General features: G+C 40.1%; 5 protein-coding genes across 5 annotated transcripts; 1 reads left to right on the forward strand and 4 right to left on the reverse strand.

The window, feature by feature from the left end:
* Positions 1 to 1599: 1599 nt before the first annotated feature.
* Positions 1600 to 3282, forward strand: MELLADRAFT_60030 (uncharacterized protein; the record flags this gene model as incomplete). Its single annotated transcript, XM_007405559.1, has 5 exons — positions 1600 to 2114; positions 2201 to 2663; positions 2719 to 2858; positions 2991 to 3086; positions 3171 to 3282. 5 exons carry the CDS (start codon positions 1600 to 1602, stop codon positions 3280 to 3282), a joined length of 1326 nt encoding a protein of 441 aa, XP_007405621.1.
* Positions 3283 to 3539: 257 nt separating this feature from the next.
* Positions 3540 to 5209, reverse strand: MELLADRAFT_70923 (uncharacterized protein; the record flags this gene model as incomplete). Its single annotated transcript, XM_007405650.1, has 4 exons — positions 3540 to 3950; positions 4044 to 4902; positions 5008 to 5122; positions 5185 to 5209. The coding sequence occupies 4 exons, from the start codon at positions 5200 to 5202 to the stop codon at positions 3626 to 3628; spliced, it is 1317 nt and encodes a 438-aa protein (XP_007405712.1).
* An 8131-nt stretch (positions 5210 to 13340) lies between these two features.
* Positions 13341 to 14572, reverse strand: MELLADRAFT_70924 (uncharacterized protein; the record flags this gene model as incomplete). The annotated part of the gene is made up of 1 exon (XM_007405649.1): positions 13341 to 14572. One exon carries the CDS (start codon positions 14507 to 14509, stop codon positions 13799 to 13801), a length of 711 nt encoding a protein of 236 aa, XP_007405711.1.
* Positions 14573 to 15830: 1258 nt separating this feature from the next.
* On the reverse strand, positions 15831 to 16889 carry MELLADRAFT_29246 (uncharacterized protein; the record flags this gene model as incomplete). Its single annotated transcript, XM_007405648.1, has 5 exons — positions 15831 to 15997; positions 16193 to 16252; positions 16337 to 16468; positions 16544 to 16663; positions 16784 to 16889. Coding segments are annotated over 5 exons (585 nt in total), but the record flags the coding sequence as incomplete, so codon positions are not given.
* A 3766-nt stretch (positions 16890 to 20655) lies between these two features.
* Positions 20656 to 22085, reverse strand: MELLADRAFT_70925 (uncharacterized protein; the record flags this gene model as incomplete). The annotated part of the gene is made up of 4 exons (XM_007405647.1): positions 20656 to 21412; positions 21495 to 21648; positions 21763 to 21860; positions 21944 to 22085. 4 exons carry the CDS (start codon positions 22020 to 22022, stop codon positions 21102 to 21104), a joined length of 642 nt encoding a protein of 213 aa, XP_007405709.1.
* Between the last annotated feature and the right edge of the window lie 3285 nt (positions 22086 to 25370).

The following is a 25370-nucleotide window of genomic DNA, read 5'->3' on the forward strand; positions in this document are numbered from 1 at the left end:
TATCGCATTATTATTTCAGCCATTTCTTTTCTTTTCGTTCACATCTTTTGACATTTATCACTGTCCTTTCGTTTTATTTTACTTGTCACTGTTCATAATTTTTTGTACATTTATCCTGAATTTCCATACCGAATTTTGATGGTTTTCTTGATTTTTTTGAAGAGGCCCTCTGTCTTTACCACACTCGTTTCGAAATTACACATGTTTCTGGCCAATCTAGAAGTTCCCACACGGCACGCGCGCACTTCTAATCTTTGGGATATGAATCAACGGGGCTTTTGACAGAATCACATCAGAAGGTTCGATATGATATCTTCAGGGTCCTGCCCGGCTGGTATATTAAAAGTACCTCTGTAGACATCCAAGCTTGTGCAGATCAGTGTCTTCGACAAACTTTATGATATTTAAAAAACTGTTCAAAAAGCAACCTCAACCTTCCAAGAAGATTTCTGTAATATTTCTTTACCAGAAATAGTAGAAGAGCCTGAAGTATTAGATACAAGAGGAGTTCAATTATTCTTCAACTTTTGTTTCAAGAAATCTGAATCATAAATCAAATCTTGGAATCATTTAATTGATCTCAAATTGAAATGATTGATTTAATTCATTTGATTCAAGTTTATGTATGTGAATGAGATAATTTTTTGGACTCCATTGATGGACTAACTAATCTAGATAGTAGATAAGTACATCTCAGCTTTGTACACTAGCTTACTATGCAATAGCTGTCTGAAATTTCTGATTTAAATTACTACATTTGATCCAGGAAAAATCATATGAATTGTTGGTTTTAGATTTGAGTTCAAATTGAATCCATATTATCAACTTACCATTGCATCAGCTTCTAGCTCTTATCTGTGTTACCAAGCTTTAATTTCTACGGATAAATCTTCAAGATATGCTTCTCTGAGGTCTTATCAGGACATGCTAGTTCAGTTAATCCTTCAATTTTAGCAATCAGTTTCCATTCTGTTTCATAGCTCAATCGACTTGTCAACGTTCAACTAGAGTGAGAAAGGTTAAATGTAACTCAAGGAGCGATATCAAATGAATCAGCTATGGTGGTAGTATCTTCATTTAGAGGAGGCCGCTCTTCTACCACTGCAGGAAGTGTAATAAATGTACCATACCGGACATCGTACTCGTGTTCGGGTTGGCCATTTGAATGTTGAGGTTATTGGAATAGAGATTGTTGAAAATGGCATTGTTTGTTGCCCAGGTCTTCGAGGATTTTTGCACCCTTGGGTTTTGATCAGGGTCCTTGATACGAGTTTGTCTACTCCAAGTGTGCGAGAGAGACGCAGCGTGGGACTTTCGGCCGGAGAGCTGACCAAGGTCTGAACCTGCTGTGATGCGGCTTTCATATCCTGACCGGTGGCTGTGTACCAACTTCAACTTCAGACTTGAAAACAGTTTGATAGGTCTTGATCTTCTGCTATAAAACTCTCGATCACATTTCATCTCTCCAAGTCTCAGGGAACCTTCTGCGTTTACGCTTATAGAATAATAGAACAGTCACATCCGTACTTTCTTTCTCAATTTGAAGTCCAATCACTACTGTTTTCTCCCTTCAACTTCAACATTGCACATCATACGAGCATGAGTACTCCTGACCACGATTCCAGCTCTGGCGTGATGCCTTCTTTCAACACGCAGTCTGCGGAGGGTCTACCATATACCAATCCCGAGTGGCTCTCCCAATCCCTTATAAGTCCCAGCGTGACCTCGGTGGCGGAGAACGCTGAAGCCAAGCATTCGATCAATCCTCCTCTCGATGAAAGCGACCCAGGACTGCGCGCTTGCCCGATGTCAGAATCGCATTTTGAACTTGACCAATCAGGATCTCGATATTCTCATGTCACTTCAATCCCCTCGTCTCTTGAGCCGCTCAGTGAGACGTTTGAAGTCTTCACATGGCGACCAACCTGGTTACCTGACAGAGAGTCGTGGTCGCCACGTCAATCGGTGGGTGGAACGTACGTGAGGAAGCCTGAGGTCGTGCGCGGAATAGGCGTCAGCCTCCGCCGAAGTGGCGGCTGTTACCGCCGGAAGTTACTCAGAGTCATACCGCCGCAAGAAGATCTGATTGCAGACTGTGATATTCGCACGAGCAGGTGAGCATTCCTCCATCACGACCAGCGTGACGCCGAGCTTGAAAGTCTTTTACTGATAGTTCTATGTTTCAATTTATATCCAAAAGACTGCTGGTGACCAAGACTCACTGTCTTTATACTGAGAATATATTAGGTTATAGAAGCTGTTTATTAGGTTTGTCATTACATTTTTCATTGGACAAAAAAAAACTGGCGGGACTGCCCTCCCCTTACGGTCAATTGTGGTCAATTGTTGATGCATGGAATCTTCCCGTGCAGGTTTTCGAGCCGTGTTCCATCCTCGTCGCCCACATGCAAGGATCAAACACTCGGAAATCAGTCTTTCATTGTTTCCCGGACCGAAGGATCCAGGGACTCGAGATCCAATTATTAAGGTATCCCATCCTATTTGCTTGCTATATTTACATTCAGGACATAAGAGGTCATTCCCACTTTTTTCTGCCCCAGGCAATTCACCCTAGTCAAGGAGTTGTCCACACGACTGGAGAACCTACTACGGTGCATCACGGTAGAGATACTTCATATGGCCTCTCGCTTGGTGTCAATGCCGTAAGTGGTCTGCCTCTTCATCATCTCCGAGTGAATTCTGACCAGATGGCCCCAGTATGGAAAAGTGGATCTTACACATACTCGTTCTCGATCCCAAGACACAACTTCATCAGGAAGTATTTTCAGCTCGGGGATTGAAACAAACAAATTGTTATTGACGCTGCAGGAGGATCGTGAGGCGCGTGACGGAGTCCTGTAAGTGATTTCAATTTTTCACTAATGATATGGAAACCCCTGTAACCATTTTGGCCACAACTGTCAACCTATGGGATCATTTCACCACCAAAGGTCAACTCTGGACTTTGCTGTACTGCTATATCTTCCCAGCTCAAACACACAAGCATTTGAAGCACGCTTGACTGTGATATCTAGGCGAGGTGCCGACTTCACTGTAGACCCCAGGGGGTGGGGCCCAATATCAAAGTTAGTTTTTGAAGCTCATCTGATTTCGAAAACAGTTTATAATTTTTTTGAATTTTACTTTTTTAACATATGTTATGAATCAAGGACTTGGACTATGCAGTATGACGGAATGGCTGAGCTTGGAAGACCTACATTGACACAGTCTCCTGATGGATCGAGAAATTTATTTTCGGTCTCTAATATTGAAAGTGAATAGAAGACTTTTCAAACACCCTTGTGAAGCGCGGGTTATTTTATTAATGTGATGTGCAGGTCTATCAAATCAATGTAGAAAGTAGAAGGGTGTTATTTGATTCACTGACTGAATTTAAGCATCAAGAAATATCGCTGTCAAGACAAATTGAACAAATCTCTCAATGATTAGATACAACAAGTTCAAACACACCTTTCAGTTTACCAACATGAAATTCAATTTCTTGATGATAGATGACCCATGAGAATGTCTCAAAGATAAAAAGTCAAATAGATATTTATGTATACAATCCATAGTGGTCCTTTAGCTTACAGAATACATCATTCTTTTTTTATAAGAATCACCATCACCTCCGACGATCCGATCGATCATGATGAGATGTGCGTCTCTGTGGACTTCGTGACCTACTTCTTCTAGAACCACGTTCATCTCGATCTCGCCTCATTCCACTTCCTCTACCCTCATGACGAGACTGATAGTGTCGAGAGTCAGATTTACTTCTTTCAGTTGATTCAAATGTCATTTCATAGTTTTTGTGAGCTTTGTGATTTGTATTCGTTCCATGAGAATGATGTGATGAGCGTGGTTGTGATGGATGTGATGGTTTTCGATCACTTGAAGTTTGAGGGTTTGTCCTTCGTCCAGTTCTTTTAAAAACCCAATCTGAATGACTGAGGAGCAATCCAGAGTATCAAATTAATCAAATCAATCAGATTTCAAAAAGTTTTCATAAATCAAATAGGAGAAAAAAACTTTGCACTAACAGTTTTGAGACAGATTGAGAGAAATCAACATGAATTCGACGATCATCAATCAACACACCATCCATTTTGAAATAAGCCCTTTCAGCATCTTCTCTTTGATCGAATTCAATAAACGCATATTGAAGACTATCACCAGTTTTGCCATCCTTGATGACTTCACAACTCAAAATGGTTCCAAACCTACTAAAGATTAACTCAAGATCTTCAGATCTAGTGATCGAATTCAATTTACAAACAAACAAAATGTTTTCAGGTGGAGCTACTTCGGCAAATGGAAGATCTCCAACCATTTCAAGTGTTAAGGCTTGAGCTCTTGCATCACGTTCCCTTCGTCTACGTTCAGCTTCTTCTTCATCTAAATCTTCATCCAACTCTTCTTCATCTCCTACCGCCAAAATCTTGCCCTTCAGATGACTAGGTGGTTCGATAGGAGAATTAGGAGGGATCACAAGTTCTTCAGGGTCTGGAAAAGGATCGTCAAGTACGATCACATGTCTTAATCGAATATCTCGTAATGGTCGTCCGTTATCATCGAGAAGTGCATCATTAATCTTGTCAAGCGTTTCCAATCCTTCTACCACTCTACCAAAAACTACATGTTTTCCATCCAGGTAATCTAGACCATCTTCAAGAGTGAAGAAGAATTGACTGGCACATCTGCCGTCCGACACGGCCATCGAGAGAGTTCCTTTGGTATTATGTTTGAGTAGTTTGAGGTTTTGAGGAAATAGCTCGGCTGGAAAGTAGGTTTTTCCATAGTAAGGATAAGAGCTAGATGGTTTCAGCTTTGAATAGATTGACTCTCCTCCGGTACCAAGCTCAGTAGGATCACCAGTCTGTGCAATAAAGTCCTTTTGAACTGAAAGTCAAAAGTCAACAGCCAACGAGAAAACAGATTCAGTTGATAAACTTCCTAGTGAAGAATTCGAAAAAAATTCAAATCAGATTCAAGAAGTGGACAGACCATTGAAGAATGAAGTAAAATTATAGTAAAACGTTTTACAGAGTTTGAGAAAATTTTCACTAGTGATAGGGCAAAGGTCGGTTTCGAGATCAACGACAAGGTCACCAAGACTTGTCTAAAAAGGAATCGAGTGTAAGTCACCATCACCAAGATGAGAATACGAAAGGTTTGACTTACTTCGAAGAGCACACTCATCTTTCACTGCAGTCGAACAAGACACTCGCGATCAGTCCGAGAGCACAAGAATCGTGGATTGCTAATGATCCGACCCGAGAAACTTCTCCGACCCGATCACAAACGCTCTGCCCACCTCTGGCCCGCAGGAGTGCGAGACGGGCCCAACTACCGCACAAGACTTCTTGATCAACCTCTTCAAGCCTTGTGACATCTTCCTTCGAAAAGGCTCAGCTTTTAAAGTCATCTTTGCAATTTGATGGTGTCAGTCTTTCTCTGCCTATCTTACTGTTTGATATCAATGCATCCACATCACATCATTTAGACCCATCCTCATAATTTTTTGGGGGTTTCTCTTGATCCAATTGATCCCAAGCCAAAGATGAAGGACAGATGTTATAAGTTAATAAATCATCAGACATCTAAAACATTTGTACCATTTCTTCAACTGAGGATCCTGCATCACTCAAAAGCTCTGCACTCCTTCAAATTCCACACTCTAAAACTTCAAGGAACCAATCACTCCTCTTTACAATCTGTTCAACATATCCAAACTGATTTTCAACCTCAAAAGTTACTGAACCTTATCCTTGGTCTCTCAATGTCAAGTGAACAAGAAGACTTTAGAATGTAAAGGCTTGAGTTGAAATAATAATTGATACTCTTTATTGAAAAGTTAATCTTAAAGGTCTTTGCAAACCATCTCACACAACTCTAGCTTTTACTATTTTTTTGAAAAAATCTAAAAACTAAAAAGATACAATCCCGACCCCGCACTCCTCGGTACCCCGGTGTTGTTTTTCAATTTCCGGTCCTGTTCACCTGGAGATGGAGAGCCACTCTCTTTATATCAACTGCTGATTGCTTTTCTGTTGTTTCTCTCTTTGTTTGATTGCATTACACTTAGAATATTTTTGTGGACAACTCTTCTTGTTGATTCATCTTTTCATAAATTTTGGGTTTTTTTTGTTGGATTATCTTTGCCTTTGATATTGTCACATCAACACAATTCCCACCCTTACCCAGCTGCATGAATACAAAGGATTCACAATTAATTATCAGCCGAGCGGAGTCACTGATAATTTATTGGTGCCCGACATGTCATGCATCCCACCCTGCATTGACCTTTTCATTCCTTGAGTGTATTTTCATTTACTTTCATTGATCGATACCAATTACGTTTAGACATCCTCAACTTGCCAATGCATAGGATTTAATATTGCCTTTTGCGTCTAATAACTCACCCCAGCTCAATACCCACCTTTGAGCAATTGATCAGACCATAAGTTAGATGATCGAAGACAAAGTAATTTGCATCAGCTTTTCCATGTCATTATGACATGATGAGCTGTATTTGCACTAAGATTTGACTTTTCATCCCATGCATTTTCTGTTGTCGATCACATCCCATATGTTGGTATACAGTTGACAAAAGACCATTGAATGTGGTTGCTTTATTGCCTTTAGTGTTGATTTGTTCACACCCACGTGATTCACACCCTTACCCAAGGAATGATACAACAGAGAAAACCCAATCAGTCAGGAGCCAAACAAGGTGAATAATCATTCATCAATACCCGCTTCATATGTATATACTGTATACCTTGAATTGAATTTTGCATCATGTCTGCGTTGATTGTTCCTTGACTTTTGGCTTATCAAGTCAGATGCACTGTCTTTGTCTTTGAGAGTTGAGTGCATATGTAATGTAGCTTTTCCCGGGGATTGTCTTGTCAATGCAGTGTGCCTTGTAAAAGATCTTGATGGATGAAGTAACATGACGTCGATTGAGGGAGCACTACACATGTCAACACATCTGATCCCTCAGCGCTTGCACAGCTTTGGGGCCCCTTGATGACCATTAATGAGGGAGGACTACACATGTCAACACATGTGTTTCCTCAGGGCTTGCACAGCTTTGGGGCCCCTTGATGGCCATCAAGGGAGGACTACACATGTCAACACTGGTGATTCCTTGGGGGCCCTCAATGGCCATCAAGGGAGTACTACACACGTCAACACATTCCATATTTCAGAGTTGAGGGCACATGAAATGGTTCTTGAAGGCCAATGGTCCTCTGATTCTTCCGGTCAGCGGACACATCATTTTTGTTTTGATCTTGAGACGTGTTCAGATGTTTGCAGGCATCATCTTGAGCTCTTTTGAAGCTTTGCTGAATCTTTCATGCAGCTTCTGTGAATTCTTTCTGAAGCTTTGCTTACTGAAAAGCTCACGTTGTGGATACCTATTGTCCTTTGGCGCACATGTTGGGTTGCTTTTCTCTGATTTGGCTCTGATCAAGCTTCCAAGACTGTTTCCTCATTACCTTCACAGCCCCCATCTACTAGGCTCTGGCAGGCCAGAGACTACCACAGAATCATGAAAGATTCTGATCTCATGTCCAGCTGAAGTTACATTGAAGCAACGCTCGGACCTCAGCGTAATCTACCGTAGCGTTGTGGATAATCCATAACACTACGGTAGACCGTTCTAAGTACCCACCGTGCCATACCGTTATGGTCAGACAACCGTTTCCCAAAGTACATTCCGGCACGGTGGGACCGTAACGTACCTTACCGCAATCGGCTTTTTTGGCTTTGGTATCGGTCAATTACGGTTGAATTTAAAAAAAAAACAAAAAAACAAATAATTGAAGGAGAGACAAGAAATTGAAAGAAAAGAGATAACAAAATAAAAGAACTTGTTGTAAATAGATGAAAGAAAAAAAGAAAGTAAAACAATATTGAAAAAGATACAATGTCAAACTACTTTTTGGTCTGTCCCTTCTTCTTCAGTTGTGCCTCGTATTCTGTGAGGTACTTCACTGCATCTTCAAACTTATCTGTGGGTACAATTCCAGACTTGATCCACTCTCTACATCCCACCTTTCGAGTGATCATATTTGGAAGTATAGAACCTTGTCCCGGAGCAGCAACATCTGCAGCCGAGGAAAACAAACGCTCACAACAGCAAGTAGTTCCCGAAATGGACAAGTAGTCCCTTGCAATCGAAGCAAGTACCGGGAAGGACTTCTCATGTTTCTGAAAAAGTCCCAAATTGATATCAGTTTTCAATCACAAGATGAAACGGGTGAAAATACAGAGAGACTTACCCTCCACCAGTCTAAAGGTTTTTCATCAGGTGAAATGCCAAACTTTCCTGACCAGTAATCAGTCAGCTCTTGCTCGTATTGAGAAGCTGGAGCATTGTTATCAGACCCTGCTGCAAACATGTCGAACTCATCGATAGCAGTAGGTACAGTATCCTTATGAACTATCGGAGCTTCGGTTGTTTTGGCTTTCCACTCGATCACCCGTGCTTCAAAAACCTCTTTAATGGCATCTTTGGCCAAATCGCTCGCAAGTGGATAGAAATCTTGAATAAACTTCAATCGTCTCCGAGGATTAAGAATTGTCGCGATGACAATTATCTCAGTGTCTAAAGCCTCATCCTGGTATGTCTTGAGCCAGGTTAACATCTCATCAATCGCGCGGTGGATACTAGGAAATGTGGTATTGTCTTTCAACAAGTCGAGTTTCTTCTTGATGCGGAGGTATTCAGCTAGAACCTCGCATCCTGAGGAGAAGTCACCCTGCATTCGGAAGGTGGCTTCTTCAAATACCTTGTATCAGAAGTCAAACATTTCAGTGTTGAAAAAGAGAATATATATATATATTCATCATTTTAAAAAACTTAAAGCTTACCTCTAGAACCGGATTCAATGCCTCAACGGCATCCCACTCTTCATCGCACATAGAAAGCCCACGATAATATTTGTTGCTCTTTTGATCCTGTGAAGTCATAGCATTCAGGATCTATTCAATCAAATTCAAATTAATATGATCAATATGATACTAGGCGTGATGATATAAGTTGAAAAACACTTGCCTCTTTTCCTTCACATGCCCTACGCCGACTGTCAGCCTTGACGTTCCATCTGACACCATACCCCACAGTTAGCACCCGAATCCCTTGGGCTTTGGCTTTGGAAGCGAAGTAATTCCGTCTTGATGAGCTGGAACATGTCATTTGGATAAGTTTGTCGACCTAAAAATGCATACAAGAAATAACATCAGGATCAATAATGTTTAATTGATATACATCGCACCTCACTGGCCTTGTGGACACTACGTGCAATGATATCTGCAGATTGGATTGCCTCCTCTGAAGGCTCCTCCAACAGGGAACCTTCCTCAGGCGCATCTGGCACCAAATTACCTTGTTCTTTGTCTGATTCTTCTGATACATCAATATCCAATTCGTCGCCGTCGTTAAGTCGAACCGTTGGAATAGGAACTGAAAGGCCTGGTTTCGTGGTTGGTTTTGTGTGACCAGCGCTGATGTTGAGGGTTTTGAGTCCATGGCTGACCATTAGAGCCAGTTTGTGACAGAAGCACTTAACATGGTTCTTTGTGGGTGACCAGTGAACTGGTGAGTCACTTTCTGCAAATAGCCGGGCCATTTCACGTGCCATTGGTCCGTTCGAGGATCCAGAATCAGTTGTCTGACCTATCATCTGAGAATTTACAATTCATCAGTCACTTCAGAGATCAAGAACGAAAAACAATAAGTGATTACAACTTACCTTCTTATGCAGACCATGTCGGATGAGATTTCGGGCTACCGGTCGAGCTAAAAGATCACCACAATGGTGCCAAGTAACCCACTTCAATGTCAGATGCACTGTAACGTAATTCCAGTTGTCATCGATATAGTTTATCATGACACCTATAAATGCCATTCGATTCCCTTTAGTGGTCCAGCCGTCGTGAGCCAATGAGAACATACTCGAGTTATTCTGAAAATGTGAAAATATCATCAATTCGTAAAACTTTAGATTAAAACCCAAGAGAAATTGATGAAATTAAAACAAATAGTTCTCACCTTGATGCGGTTGATAACTACATTATACAAAGAATAAAATAATTCCTTGGCAGTAGTAGCAGCCCACTTGGGAGATCGAAGCACACCAGTAGGATTGCACAATTTGAATGCTGCTCGTAACGTCGGGTCCTGAAAACGAAGCCACGGTAACGCATGCCAAAGAATCCAAATGACGAGTACAACATTCAATAGCTCTACACTGAACACTGACTGAGACAGAAACGACTTTATTGTGTTACCACTTTTCATTGAGACTTGGACCGGTTCGTTTAGTTCTTTCCATGTTGGAGGTAATTCTAGTCCAGCTTTGATTGCTCGATGACGTCCCTCGCAAACCTTCCTTTTTTTGTATCCATCTCGATGGCCATAAAGGTTCGAATTACCATCGTCCCCTCTAGCATATACTCCCTTGCAAAACTTACATGGATAATTGCGTTTGATACCCGTATGCTAGTCAAAAGAAATGAACAAGTCAGTGATCTACAAATGGTCAAAAGAATTTAATTATGACTTACCTCTTCCCCTGGAACAAATTCGGGTTCCTTATAGTAAGCAAGTAAATTCTTGACTTTGTCTGTAATTCCAGTTCTAAATTCGGTTTTGGGGCCTTCGTCATCGGTTACTTGATCCACATCGACATCCGTTGGAGCAGTGAAGTCCTGTTAATGTGATTACCCATGATCAGTTACAACATCGGATCTCGAGTCAATAGAATAAGATAAAGATACAAATCAAAAAAAGAAAGAAAGTATCAAATATCAAACCTTGATGGCCGGAGCACGTCTCCGCTTATTATCTTCCAAAGACTGGGTGCCACTCTTTTTCTTGCGCTTCTTAGATGGTGCTTTTTTTTTGTGATTTTTGTGTTTTAGTTGGGGTTGGATTTGGGGAAGGTTCGTTTTCGGGATTTAGGTCTGCCTGAAAGTCTGAGCTATTTCCTTCTTCATCATCGGAAGAGGGGATGCCAATGGTGATGGGATTTGCTGGTCGAGTTAAGGCAGTGCGCGAGTCGCCTGAAGTTGATAGAAACCCTGGATCTTGACGACGTGGGCTGGCTCGTGCAGAGCGACGAGTGGAGATGGGGGGGATGAGGTTTGAAGGATTCGAAGTGCTAGCGTTGATTTCAGGGCTATCCATGATGGTTAAAGGGAAATCGAAGGAAAATTTAGCAAGATGAGTCACAGTTCAGTGGAATGAGAATGAAAACGTAAAATGAAACGGTGAATTGGAGGGGAACGAAGAGGTTATGAACGAGACAGGACGACTTACTAATAGATCACGAGCTGTCTTTTCCCTGCGTATGGACTGCAGGGAGTTGCAGTCCAAATCAGGACAATCAGGTCCCTTGCCTTGTGATCCATAAAGATCGTGGTGTGGTAAAGGTGATTCAGTGACGAGCTCGACGCATGGGCCCGCGGCTTTACCCCCCAGGTTATTACCCGTAGTCAAACCGTAATAACTACGGGTTTCGGCACGGTGACCGTAGTCAATTTACGCCGTAAACGTAATTTCAACCGTAACCACACTTACCCATCCCGTGGTTACGGTACGGTCCTACCGTAATTATGAACGGGTCATTACGCTACGGTGCAGGCCGTGCCGTGGCGTGCCGTTTGCCGTTTTCAACACGCTGAGGTCCGAGCGTTGATTGAAGCTTTATTGAATACATACTGAAGCTTTCCTGAGACCTTTCTGAATCTTTCATGAATCTTTCATGAATCTTACATGAATCTTTCATGGAGTCAGTGGTAGGCTCTGGCCTGCCAGAGCCCAGTAGATGGGGGCTGTGTTTCCTCATCCAACCACATCAATATCAAAATTCTTATGATTATTGTTTTCATCACCTTTCAAAACCTGTTTTTTGCTTGCAATTCGAATTCTGTTCCAGGTTGTTTGTGAAGTGGTTGTGAATGGCTACATCATCTTTTTCAACGCCAAAAACCACTGTTTCATTGGTGATGTAATTCTGCTTTTCCCCTTTTATTTTGGTATATTTTCTATCTATTTGGATAGGTAACTTGATTCTTAATTCAGGCTAAGGGCATTAACACAACCAGCGGTCAAGAAAATTTTCTCCACAGTTTGCGGCAGCTTTCAAGTCAATTGAATGTGACTGTTAAATTAGGTATGGAGCAGATTGAAGAACATCAATATACAAACCACAGATAACATTAGTGACTGTTCTTGGACTGCTTTCTTACTGTTCATTTGCAATGGATGGGTTCTTGTGATTAGATGTTTGTGTTTGGGTTACTTTTCAGTTAATGTGTCCTCGTTTGTTTTCTTTTGTTTATAGTTCTTCACAACATATGAGAAAAAGTTAGAGTTTCATTTTTCCTCATTTATTTGTTCTCCTGGATCCACTGTGGGCGGAAATATGAGTAATCAATACAAGTTGAGGTTAGTTGCCATTGCGTGTGAACAAGACAGTTATGAATCAAAAAAAAATAAGATCTTGACCCCCAATGATAGACATGGACTGGTGATCACATTTCAAGAAGCAAACAGGGTAGGAAACCAGTGCCCTCTTGCGGGCATGCCCACCTGTTCTCTAGTCCTTATAAAAAATCAAAAAAAGATCCATATGATCAAAAAAATGTCTTACACATCTTACAAAAAAACCTTACAGACAACAATTTGTACAAAAGCAAAAACTTCATCTTGATGATGAGAATTCTCATACATACCAGTTACAGTCGATTTCACCAAGCTTGGAAAGAATTCCGCGCCAATTTGCCCAAGTTTGGCGGGCAAAAGTTTCCAAGCTTTCTGAAATCGACTGTATCTCATTTTACATAACACAGCACTGATTCAAAAAAAAAGGTTTTTCTCTTCTACTAGAACGGCCCAATGCCCATACACATTCACATCATGAACTTACATGGTTCCATCGTAGTCAACTCTTTTGAAGGGAACAAACTCCAATCCAGTCCAAATTCACAAGTACCCAACCAATTCATCCTTCTCCTTTCCTCACCTCTCCTCTCCTCAAGCTCAATGTATAAACCCTCTAATCCTTCTAGTTCTAATCACCAAACAAACTCTCATCTTCTCACTCTTTTCAAACCCTCAATGTATCTTAATTCTTTTAACTCCTTATACTTTACCCAAACTGTCCTTCCAAATCCATTCCAACAGAAAAAAAAGAAAATCTATTGGTTTGATACAATATCTTTTTTGGTTTTTCTGTCAACAAGAACAACAACTTTTGCTTTTTTCTGTTCTTTTTCTTTTTTCTGTTCTGTTTTCTTTTTTCTGTTCTTTTTTCTTCTTTCAAAAATACACATCAAAAAACCCCTACATAAACATTATAACATACCACATATAAACGATTTTTTTAAATAATACTAATATTATATATATAAAGACAATACGATTTTAAAATCTAATTCCACATACTCATTGAAAAGAAAAGAAAAGATCACATACAAAGTAACAAAGAAAAAGGAATGAAAGTTTATTAAACCCCCTCCCCACCAAAGAAAAAAAAGAAAAATTCCATTTAATTTAATTTATAAAGCAAAGTAACAGAAAAAAAAAGTAAGAAGATTAATTTATAAATCAAAAAAAAAAAGAAATAATAATTAAAGCAATATAATAATAAGAAAAAAAAAGAAAGAAAGAAAAAGGAAAAAAAGATGATTTAAAAAAAACCCATCTTTAAAGTTTTCATTCTTCATTTTTTTTTTCATCTTTCATTTTTTCATTTTTTCATTTTTTTCATTTGTTCTTTTATCCACCTTCACTTCTAGAAAACCCTCTTCTTCTACCCCCTCTATGACTACCAATCTCAATATGTAAAGCCTGATTAGAAGTAAAAGCCGTAGAATCCATTCCACCATTCCCATCACTTTCATCTTCATCACTACTACTATCATCATCTTCTTCTTCTTCTTCTTCTTCTTCATCCGTACCACTACTCGTTCTACATCCTCCTACACTTCCATCCGTTGGTAAGTTTAATAAAGGTGGTCTTCTAATCGAATAATTCCATTTCTTTCCATCATGATACATTTCTGGTTCTTCTACTCCTTCTACTTCTTCTTCTACCTCTTCTTCTACTTCTTCTACTTCCTCTTCTTCATTTTCATCCTCAACTTCTCCTTGTAAAACGTGATTAGAAATCATCCCATCTGATGGATTTGGACGATGATCAGGTGTAGGAGGAGGTGTAGCACTCGAACTTTCCACTTCACTTCCCCTAACCCAAGATTTAGATCTCTTAAACCGTTGTCGAACACGTGAAAGGAGTGCTTCTCTAAACTTCACCGGTCTAGCGTTTTCAAGCTTGATACACTCTTCATCTTTAGATGAGATCTCGAGCTGATCATGATAATTAGGTGCACTACTAGTGGTCACTATCATACTCGTCATCGTAGGTTTCGCACAAGGTCCACTCGTACCTGCCACAACTCTCTTCAATGATCCTTTTGAACTTTTCATCAATCCTTGTAGGAGAGATGGACCAGGTGAGGTAGGTAATGATCTTCTTTGAATCGCTCGATCTTTACCTCTTTCGACTTCTTCCATCGGTACCATTCCAGTGACAGGTCGATTGAGCATATGAGGATGTTGTGCATAGATCGCTACATTATTGGTCCCACTAGTCGAACTTGAACAAGCAGCTAAACTATTCCTAGGTGAACTTGCATTCGATTCAATCTCTGTACTCGTTTGATTAAAGTCAGCAGGTGATACGCCACGTCTTGATGATCGCATCGATGAAGATCCATCATGCTCTTCATTACATGCCCCAACAGATCCTTTTAGCAATCCTAATGAGCTACGTGCAGGTGGACCGGTCTTGGATCTCGCTCGGAGATTATTACTCATCAGTTTCTCAATATCATCTTCATGGGCTTCGATCCCAGTGGAAGGGTTATGAGATGGATTGGTCGAAGCTCCTGTCCGACCACCCCGGAGATTGAATCCGCGCTTGAACACACTGCTACTGGTCGAATTACTGTGATGATTGACAGGAGAAGAGAGCGGAGAAGACGGTCGTGCGCCAAATTCAACCGATCTAGAAGCGGTAGTGGAAGCCAAGATGGGCGGGTGGTAGTTGAGCGTATTCCAATTGCATTGAGAGTGATGTGGTGGATGATGAGTGTTGTGTTGATTGGCGTTAGGGTTAGTATGATGACCGGCAAGAGTCATTTCAGCAAACGTTTGAAACGGTAGCTGTCGTCGATCGACTGGACTCGTACAGACACTTGCGCTCGCGCTCGCACTGGCACTGCTGATACTTTTGGATCGGTTCTCCCTTCCACCAGTGGATCGCTGTAAACCTAATTTGATAGCTGCTTTCCTTAGACTTTGTTTCACTCCTCCTAATGGTTTCTCGACCCTTTCATCACTTCTTCTAGGATGCGAAAAATTCGCCACCTCTTCATTTGTCACATGAACTGCATCTCCACCCACCGGGGCTGTTTCGTGTACCCATTCCTGCGTGTTATCGAGATTGCTTAGAACCCATGGATGTGTCTTGGATTGATGACATGGATATAAATCAAGCGAGAGGGAATCAACCATGGATTCGAAAACGTTTTGGGGAAATAGATATGGACAGAAATCGGAGAAAAGAAATCAACCCTCAAATCAAACTCACCTTGACTTCTTCAAGTGTGATCCGTTTCCGAGGATCCTTTGTCAAAAGTTTCCTCAAAAGGTCAATCAATTCCCTCGAATCTCTTTCAAACGGTCCATCATGATTAGGATGATCCCAATCTATCATCAATGATTGTCTTTCGGTTCCTGCCCATTCTGGTATCACCACTGCTTCTCTCCAAATCACATTAAAGAGTTCATATTCATTAGGTGCCTTGAAAGGTGTTCTACCAAATAATAAACAAAACAGTGTAACGCCAAGTGCCCAAATATCAATGCCTTTTCCAACACCTGGTCTTTCACCCTTTCCAAACGTATTAGGTGCTAAGGGATGTGATATCACTCGGTAAGTCGGTACACCGTCTAGCAAGACTCGAGTCTGACTATTCCCACTGTTAGCTCGATTGAATTGATGACGCTCAGGTGTTGTCGAATTGTTTGCATAAGTTACACATTGAGTAAAGTAATCGACCGCGTTGACTTCAGGTGGTGTAGCAGTGGGAGTAGCCTCAACCGGACAACAGAGTTCAGGTGCCATGAAAGCTGGGCTACCTTCAGTCTTCCTCAAGGCCTGGTCATCTAATGAAGTAGTCGTTCGAGCACCTTCGCTCCCTGGCTGATGTTGCTGTTGGTACTGATTCATGATTGAGGATAGGTTCGAACTTGATCCCGATCGCTTCAAAACTCCAGAAAGATGAGAAACACCAAAATCTGAAATCTTGACCGTTTCTCGATCGGCTGTCCAAAGTAAATTCGCCGGTTTGATGTCACGATGGATGATACCTTGATAATGAACTGTGCCGACAACAAAGAATGTCTGATTAACCGTCTTTTCCACTGAAAAGGAGAATGAATGAAATGGTCACGAACGATATTCGAGTCCTAACAAGACTTGTCGAAACGTTCGACGGACTTGTTCCACGGTCATCAACGGTGTTTGAGTGATCTCATCTTGCCAGATAACCTGACCGCCTTCCATGAACTCTAAAACTGCAAACACGTGATTCAAAAGGTAAGTACGCAACACGATCCACATGACTGAGCTTGTGCTAAAGAAAAAGTAGTGGAAATCAAATGAACAAAAAAAAGCGGTAAACAGCATGGCTCAACTCATGAAAACCTTTTTACTCTTGGCATCATCAATCACCTCTTTGAGTTGAACAATATGACGATGTCGAAGTCGTTTCATGATAGCAATCTCCTTCTTCAATTTATCATCTACATCTCTCAACAATTGTGTAGGACCAGCTTCAATCGAAGGAGACAGTTGACCTTTGGAAGAAGACGCTTCTCGTTCTCTTTCTCGTTGCATCTGTGATCTTCTCAACGATTTCGGTCCTCGTGGTTCTCGTCTAACCACTTTGATAGCCTGAAGACATTGATTTCCAATCAACCAAGTTCACAGTCAGTTTTCTCATTTCCTTCTCACCTCTTTCTGGATAACCAAAAACCAACAAGAGAGCTTAAACCAAAAATCAAACACACGTACGACCGTCTCATAATCGTGATCATGTTTGAAAGAAGTAGTAGGAGAAGATTGAAGTCGAAGATCATCACCACTACGCTCCTTGTTGACCGTTGGACTTCGAAGATTGATGATTTTATCCATATTCTTTCCTATATAAACTATCCCATGTACACCCTTTTGTTTGGCAATTCACGATTACCATTTCAAATGATCATTATGGATTTGACCAGCAGTCACCCAAACCCAGTAAGTCGATCCAAAGGTTTACAGCCGCCGCATACACGCGTATATTCCGATCATCCCACATTGGCGTGCGTATCCAAGTTTACATACAGTCACAAGCGTGTTTGAGAATGTCCGTACCCGCCGACAAATGATGTATTGACCCGTGTTGACCAAATCGGTAAATTCAAGATTTCCGATCAAATTCAAATTCAAAATCCATGTATGTAGGATGGAAAAACGCCAGGAAAAGAAAAAAAAAGGTAATTACAGAATGTCTCGAGATCAGTCAATAGGCTTGATGATGATATCTGATGAGAAAAGCAACTGACCCTTCCGATTTCTTTGCCTTTCATATATTGATTGATGATCAATCTACCAGTCCTAGAATCTCTACTCTTCAAGAGTTTAGTAGTATGTCTAACCAATTCAGGATTCAATGTATTGAAATTGTTCGGAGGATTGAGAGACCAAGTAGAAGTAGAACTTTGTGGTAGTGTTTGTGGTAGTGGTTGAGATTGAGAATGTGATGGTGATGTTGACTGTGATTGAGATTGAGATTGTAAATGAGATTGTAATCTAGATTGAGATTGAGATCTTGTTTGAGATTGGTTTTGATTGTGGTTATGATTTTGATGTTGATTATGATTTTGAAGATGAGGTTGATGTAAAAAAGAGATTGGAGAATGTCTGCCTTGTCTAGAAGAAGAAGAAGCTCTAATGGTTGAAGGAGGTGAATGTTCTATTGTGATTTGTTGATCTAAACTTAAATGTCGATGTAATAAAGCTGATGAAGGTGATGAAGCAGAAGCGATTGATAATAAACTTTGATTTGGATAATGATATTTGTTTGACGGATTACTAGTGGTTGCTGCTCTTCTTCTGGATGAATGACGTTGCGGTTGATGTTGATGATTAAAAGTTGGATTTGGATTAGGTGAAGAACTAACTGAGACCGAATAACGTTGTAAGATACTGAGTGGATCTGATTCCTCTATTGAGCTCTGATGAATGACACTCATGTTTGATTGAAATTGATACGTAAACTGAGGATGAAGATGAAAATGAGAATGAGAATGAAGTTGATGAGGGTTGATGAGTTGATGAGTTGATGATGATGAATGAAATTAAATTAAATCTAAATTCTGAGTTTCAAGTACTTAAGCTTATTAAGCATCTCACCATTGAAAACCCGTTTCAAAATTTAACAGTAAAGTACTTCACAACACAGGGTAGAAACTACTTAGACACCATTTAATAGTTAAAAACTGAAGCTTATCTCTAAATATTAAACTTCAAGTGGCCAGATTTGCTAACGTGATGGTCTGATGGTCCATGGATGTTGAAATCGATTTGTGAAGATAATAAACTGAGAATTCAATAGTGGCTCTCAAACCTGCCCCAGTTTTCAAAAAACCCAGTTGACCCAGTTGTTTTTTGGCAGTAACTTTGTGTATCAACTTGACATTTGTTGACAGCTCCCAGCCAAAAATTCCACTGGTGCAACCAAGTTTTTTGAAACTGGGTCAGGTTTGAGAGCCACTAATCAACTTTCTTCTCAACTCAAATCTCATCTCATCTCACTTTTTCACAATTTCACAATAGACTTGTTCAAATATAAAAAAGAAATTTGAAGTCCAAGATTTGAAGCAAAGAATTTGGAAGTATGTTATTGCATACAGCCCGTAGAGACGGGTGTATGAGATTAAGAAGCGACAGCAAGCGAGCCAATTTCTATTCGACTTGAAATTTTTGGGGGGTCTCTCAAAGTTGGATTTGAAGTTTTGGAGTTAAAAGATTTGGAACTCTCTTGCTAGTGACATCGCTCATTTCAGCCTGTCACACATTAATACAGCCCAATACAGCATGAGAGTAGCGCGAGGGAGGTGGTAGATATACTGTGACATGCTTGGATAGGAAAGATACGGTTTAAAAAGGTTCAAATCCCAAACTTCAAATCCAACTTTGAGAGACCCCCCAAAAATTTCAAGTCAAATAGAAATTGGCTCGCTTCGTACATCTCATACCCTTCATGTACAGACTGTAGCAATAACATAGTTCCAAATCGTTTGCTTCAAATTATGGACTTCAAATTTCTTTTTTATATTTGAACAAGTCTAATTTCACAAGCTGTCTCTTTCCAAAACTCAAAACCATCATCAGCTCATCCCATTAAAAATCTACTTGAACATTCTTGATTCTCGTGTTGATTTCAATACCAAAACACACAAATCCGATCACACAATCCAATGCCATCATGAACGTTTGAATTTAAAGAAACGCAGGGGTATGATCTTCATATTTCTACTAAACATCTTTTCAAACAAATATCAATCATTGAATCAAAATGTATCATCTACACATACATACATAGATAATGAGAATCTATGTCAGAGAATTGATTGGATCATCTTTCAAAACTTTGAAATGTCGAGAGATTAGAAATCAGAATTAAATAAGGCCCTTTGGCAAAAGGGCAAAAGTTCAAAGTGAATCATGAAATTACCCTAAAACACTAGCGGCTAGATAGTTAACTAAGAGTTCGAAATCATGCAAGTTTCTGATGACGATAAAAGTTCAAGGTTATGAAGTTTGTAAAATTCAAAGGTAAACAAGGGTACAAGAGAATTGAAGTGGTGTTGTATGACGTCAATAACACCACCAAAGTGATCCGATTACATATCCGACCCGTCAACAAAATACCTGCATAAACATCTGATAGGAAAGAATTGAGGAATTTGTAGAGGTCAAGATCATCTTCAAGTAGTAAACATTAACAATACATTTTCATCAGGCTTTGAGAAGAAGCTGTTGTAGGTATGAAAAGAGGTATGTAAGAAGAATTTACAATCATTTGAGGTTTTGGATGTGCAGAGATGTGTTTTATAAGAAACTAAGATAGCTTGAAGGCTTGTTATTCTTGTTGTTTCAAGTCATCATCTTTAGATAGCTCAATCACTTTAAATACATTTGATGCACAGGAATTTCATCCAAAATAGATATCTTCTTATTTATAACTATCAACTTCCAACATGTGTTTTTATACCTTGTATCCTCTTTTTGCAAAATATCTATTGGAGAGAAACTTGCGAAGAGGATACGTAAATTTCTTAGGTTTCATAAATCACTCAGATCTAACCTTGAACTTGTACTTGTAGCTCCAGAACCAGAATTGGATCTCAAAGTTGGATTGAATTTTCAAAAAGCCCAGCTTGATGAAAAGTTTCCAGTAAAAGTTTCATGGTTCAAAGGACTCAAGAGGTATGGCAAGAAGAGGACAGAGAACCCCACTCGAAATTGAAAATATATCAAGATTTCAAAGAAAATAGATGATTGATTGAGGTTTTAGTAAAGACTTCGAAACGTACGGAAAGGGAAAGATTCGAATGATAGATTTATACAACAGTGAGGTACTCATCATAGAAGAAAGAGTTCAACTACTTGATTACCAACACTTTCAACAAAATCCAATAAAAACTCTATCAAAAAAAACGAACAAAGAGAACGTTATAAAAAGTAGTCTAGGTTGACTTCGAGCGTCAATTTGATTGTATGCAAGTCAACTGAAATCGGATAGATAACACAAGTTCTTGTTGAAGATCAAGCATTCAAGGAAAACGAGTCACTAGGAGCATTTGATATCTATTCTGCTCCTGAGCAGTCAAAAATAGTTCTACTGACGATTCGACGACTCGATTTTAGGTACCAACTAGACGATGGAATCCTAGAGAGTGATAATCAATTACCACCCAAGATCGAGCCCATGGTGGAGAAACCACCGACAGGCTCTCTAACTTTTCGAGTAGGTACAAAGGCCGATCCATCAGGATTGACCACCCTTGGACGATCAGTGATAGAGTCTTGTTTGATCGAATTAGTAATGTTGAGTTCAGAAGAAGTGGTACTGGCAGGAGGAGGAAGATCATCTGCTTTGTTACTATCGATGCGAGTTAGAATCGGAGCCTTTGGGATCGGAGTCGGTTGCCAAGCTTCTGATACATCGGTAGAGGAAGCACCAAAAAGAGACGCGATTTGTGCGCTGCCTCCTCCTACATATCCAAAATCGTTCAAATCAAGCTGGATCCTCGTAGCGATTGTGATGAACGCAAATCAACGGTGGATGATACCTACCTGGCTGTTCTCGCACCTTGCGCGTCGGAATGAAAGCAGGTAAATCTGATTGTGGCTCTGTCCTAGTTTCCGTGGGTGGTTGTTGAGAAGAGGTGGTGCTGGGCGCTTCGTCTGGGAAGGTGCCGAAGCTTGCATGCTTCGGTAATTTCTTCAACTAAAGTTCAAATAACATAAACCAGAGATCCGTCAATTCAAAAAGGATGTGCGCTAGGATGAAGAATGGAATCGCTTGCAAAAAGGTCACGAGGAAGATTTCGCGAGAACAAACCTGAGTCAAATTGGTGTCCACTTCCACCTCCAACTGTTTCAAGAACCTCACCAAAGATTCCTTAGTAAACACAATCGAGGTAGACCACGGTAAAAGACCTTTGAAATGAAGTAAAGCCAAACTGGGTTAGCAAGACTTCATGCATTGACAATCAAAACCATCGAGCTTAAAAGTCCATTACCAATCTCAGCCTGCCAGTCTCTTTCATTGCTGGAGAAATCCGGGGAAGGGACAAAGGTTTTATGATTACTCGTCGACATTTCTGTTTCAGCTGCACGCGTGGTTGAGTTTTGTTCAAGTTGTTTGGATTGAGGTTGAATGCTTTGTTTACTTTAAGAGTGCATGTGATCACAACAAGGAAAGAATGAATTAGTCGGATAGCTATAAGCATAAACTTGGTAGAAACATAGCTCGATATAAATAGACACTCTATGTATATATGGGTTTGAAAGGGTTTTCGTGACGTCAACTTTGAACTGACACCGCGGGAAGGATCAAGTTCAACCCCCGATTGAGCGAGGCTGCAGTGTCCGAGTCCGCAACTTTGCTCAATTGCGGACCTTGTTCACATCTCGTGAGGGCTATGACCCGGCCCTGACTCCGTCCGGCCCAGCCTGTCTGCTGATTTCTTGGAGACTAGCAGTACATGCCCCGGGTGAGCGGAGCAGGTTTGAAGAGCCCCAGGAGCCCCGCCACGGACTCGGGCTCCCAGGGTGGTGGCCCGTTTTTTCAAAGTGCTTCAATTTCACAGATTGCACTAACCAACAATGTGTGTCTAGTGTAAGAAATGAGTAATTCTACAACTACCTCTATGTCTCCCCGTTGTACTGGACTACCAAGCCTTTAATGGATACTGTGTTCTAACTACACGCCCAAAAAGAATGTACAGCACAATGAAAAAGCATAAGAAGAAAGAGGGAAAAATAAAATAATAGAAAATAGCATATGTGATGTTTGATGTGTTTTGGGTTTTAATGTTCTAAGTATGTTTGTAAATAAGGGAACCTTCCTGTCACTTGAATGTATTGTGCTAAGTATGGATAAACCTTTGGCGTGTCTAACAGCTTCACTGCTGAGTTCAAATCCAATTCAATCTTTTCTTCTGTCAGTTGATTCCTTTGCTCTCATACAGTCAATCCAACCCTGCAGCTGGGCCCGGTCTGCTTGGGATTGTGACTGGGTATTTTGAGGGCTGTGCAAACCCGCGGGGTCTGCCACGTTCCGTCAGGGCTGGGTCATAGCCCTACATGATCTTGTCCATATGCTATTCACAGGTTTTCCTTGAGATTTACTTTTCCTGGGTATATAAAAGAGCAAATGTCAATGTGTCTCAGCCAAGCTCCTTCCTTGCTGGTTGGTCAACATGATGCCTACTTAATAGGGGTAGAGTGAGCTTGCAGAGGCAAACAGAGCGTACAAGGCTCTTAACCTAATCAACCTAAGCCAGGATAATTAGATTAAGATTCAAGGTAGTATGTACAGAGTGCTCTACCTTGTACATGCACTAGGAGTGAATGGACATATCTGTCATCGCACCTTTGACCAATATTAATGATTAGTACAATTCACTGTCTATATCTCTAATCATTTGTCATAAACAGTCAGTGTCATTTGACATTGTTGGTGAGTGGCCTAAATGACAGTGACAGAGATGCTTCTTGGTGCATGGTGAAAGAACTGAGATGAAAGAAAGCAAGACCAGAATAATAACAAGGAAGATATCTAATGACTTGCAAGGGACTTTATGCTGTATGTACTACGTAAATATAAACATTACTCATAAAACCCAAGTACATGTACATATATCTTAGAAACATATGTAACATGTAATAAAATATGTACAAAACACTAATTACATATATACGTAATCAAGAACTAATATGTAACATATAAGATTACATACAAAAAACAATAGTGACATCTCATAACTCAGTATCAAGAGTTAAAAATGCTTATATAGCATTAATACACTTAATGATTACTGAACATAACATTAAGTGTAAGTAATTATAAAAATAATAAAATAATAATTATAAACCTAATATTGTAACACTTGTGTATATCACAATATTAGGTTTAGAGAGCTGAATATATAAACCAAAACTCAGTTCATCCTCAGAGAAGAAACCAAGTTTATACATACCAATTTCTAAAGAACTATCAAGAGTTCAATTAGAATAAATATCAAGAGTATTACAAATAGTAATACTAGTGATTCATTCTATTCACCTTGATCTTTCCTGACTAGATCCTAGTAAGTACACTTCACTCCTGGATCCTCTACTTTCCCCAAGTAGTAACAATCTCAGGTTGGTGACCTCCAAGTTAATAACCAATAGGTTGGTGACCTCCAAGTTAATAACCAATAGGTTGGTGACCTCTAAGCTAATAACCATCAGGTTGGTGACCTCTAAGTGATAACCAAGATAGTGATCTTTATAATCACCCTTTATCCTGTTACTGAAGGGATACTGGAGAACTTTGGGATCCAGTTCTCAGTATAATATCAAATTGTAAATTAAAACCTCTTCTTAAAGAGTCAACTAACTGTAGTCTGCCAGGATTTGTCCCAGCAGACTCTTAGTTGTTTAATCAACATCCATCCCTATCATCTACCTCTCATCTACCTCTCCTCCTCCATCCTTTCTTGTAATTAGTTATATCTTGAAATATAATAATAACTTATTATAATCCATCATCTACCTAGTCCTAGTACCACATTTAGTGAGAGTAGCCTCCTTCAAAAGAGTCACTACCCTCACAGTTAGGACTGGTATAGCAGAGGGTATCTTGAGGGAAACCTGTGAACTCAATGTGAACAAGTGGTGGAGAAAATTTGCAATTGAGAAAAGTTGTGGACTCAGACATCCCAGCTCATCTCAGCTGGGTTTTGAACTTGATCATTCCTGCAGTGTGATCCACTGAAGTTGTTTGACCTCAAAGTACAGATCAAGGACCTGTGTTCTTGACACCTGGAATTTAAGAAAGTCTGTTCAACTTGTGCAGGAGAGGTTGTAGAAAATCATTTGGTACTCAAAACACATAAATCTATTCTGTTCTGGTTGGAAGGGCAGAATCTGGGTATTTTTTTACCTCATTTCCAATTCAAGCTGGATTTTCTATCTCTTTGAATAAATTCATACTTTGGTTTGCTAACTCCAGTGCATATGAGTGACTCATTTCAGTTCAAAAGGTGGACATTTTCAGAAATGAACCAGAGGGAGAGAGTTTTTACTCTTCCTCAGCTCATTCTTGATCAAACCTCTTTTCCTATTGGCCTTCATCTTAAATGTAGTTGGTGAGGTTTGGCTGCTGGTCAAAAGTTAATTGTGATAAGCACTAGACTGATTATGCATTCAACTTGATGTTTTCATAGCTACAACAATTTTTTCAATGGCCAATAAAGAAATTTGGCACTGCTCTAGAAGGGATGTTGGTGGATGCAAAAAGATCTTCCACATGATGAGACAAGAAGTTGAGTTGGACAAGAACAACAGAGGAGAAGTGAGTATATTATATATTGCTTTTCTGAAAGTTATCAAAAGATTTTCATTGTGAGCAAAGTTTTCCACTAGAAAGTTACAAATTCCATAAGCTTAACTAAGCCC

This window comes from Melampsora larici-populina (genome assembly GCF_000204055.1).
Source record: "Melampsora larici-populina 98AG31 unplaced genomic scaffold MELLAscaffold_4, whole genome shotgun sequence".
In the NCBI taxonomy this organism is placed as follows: Eukaryota; Fungi; Basidiomycota; class Pucciniomycetes; order Pucciniales; family Melampsoraceae; genus Melampsora; species Melampsora laricis-populina.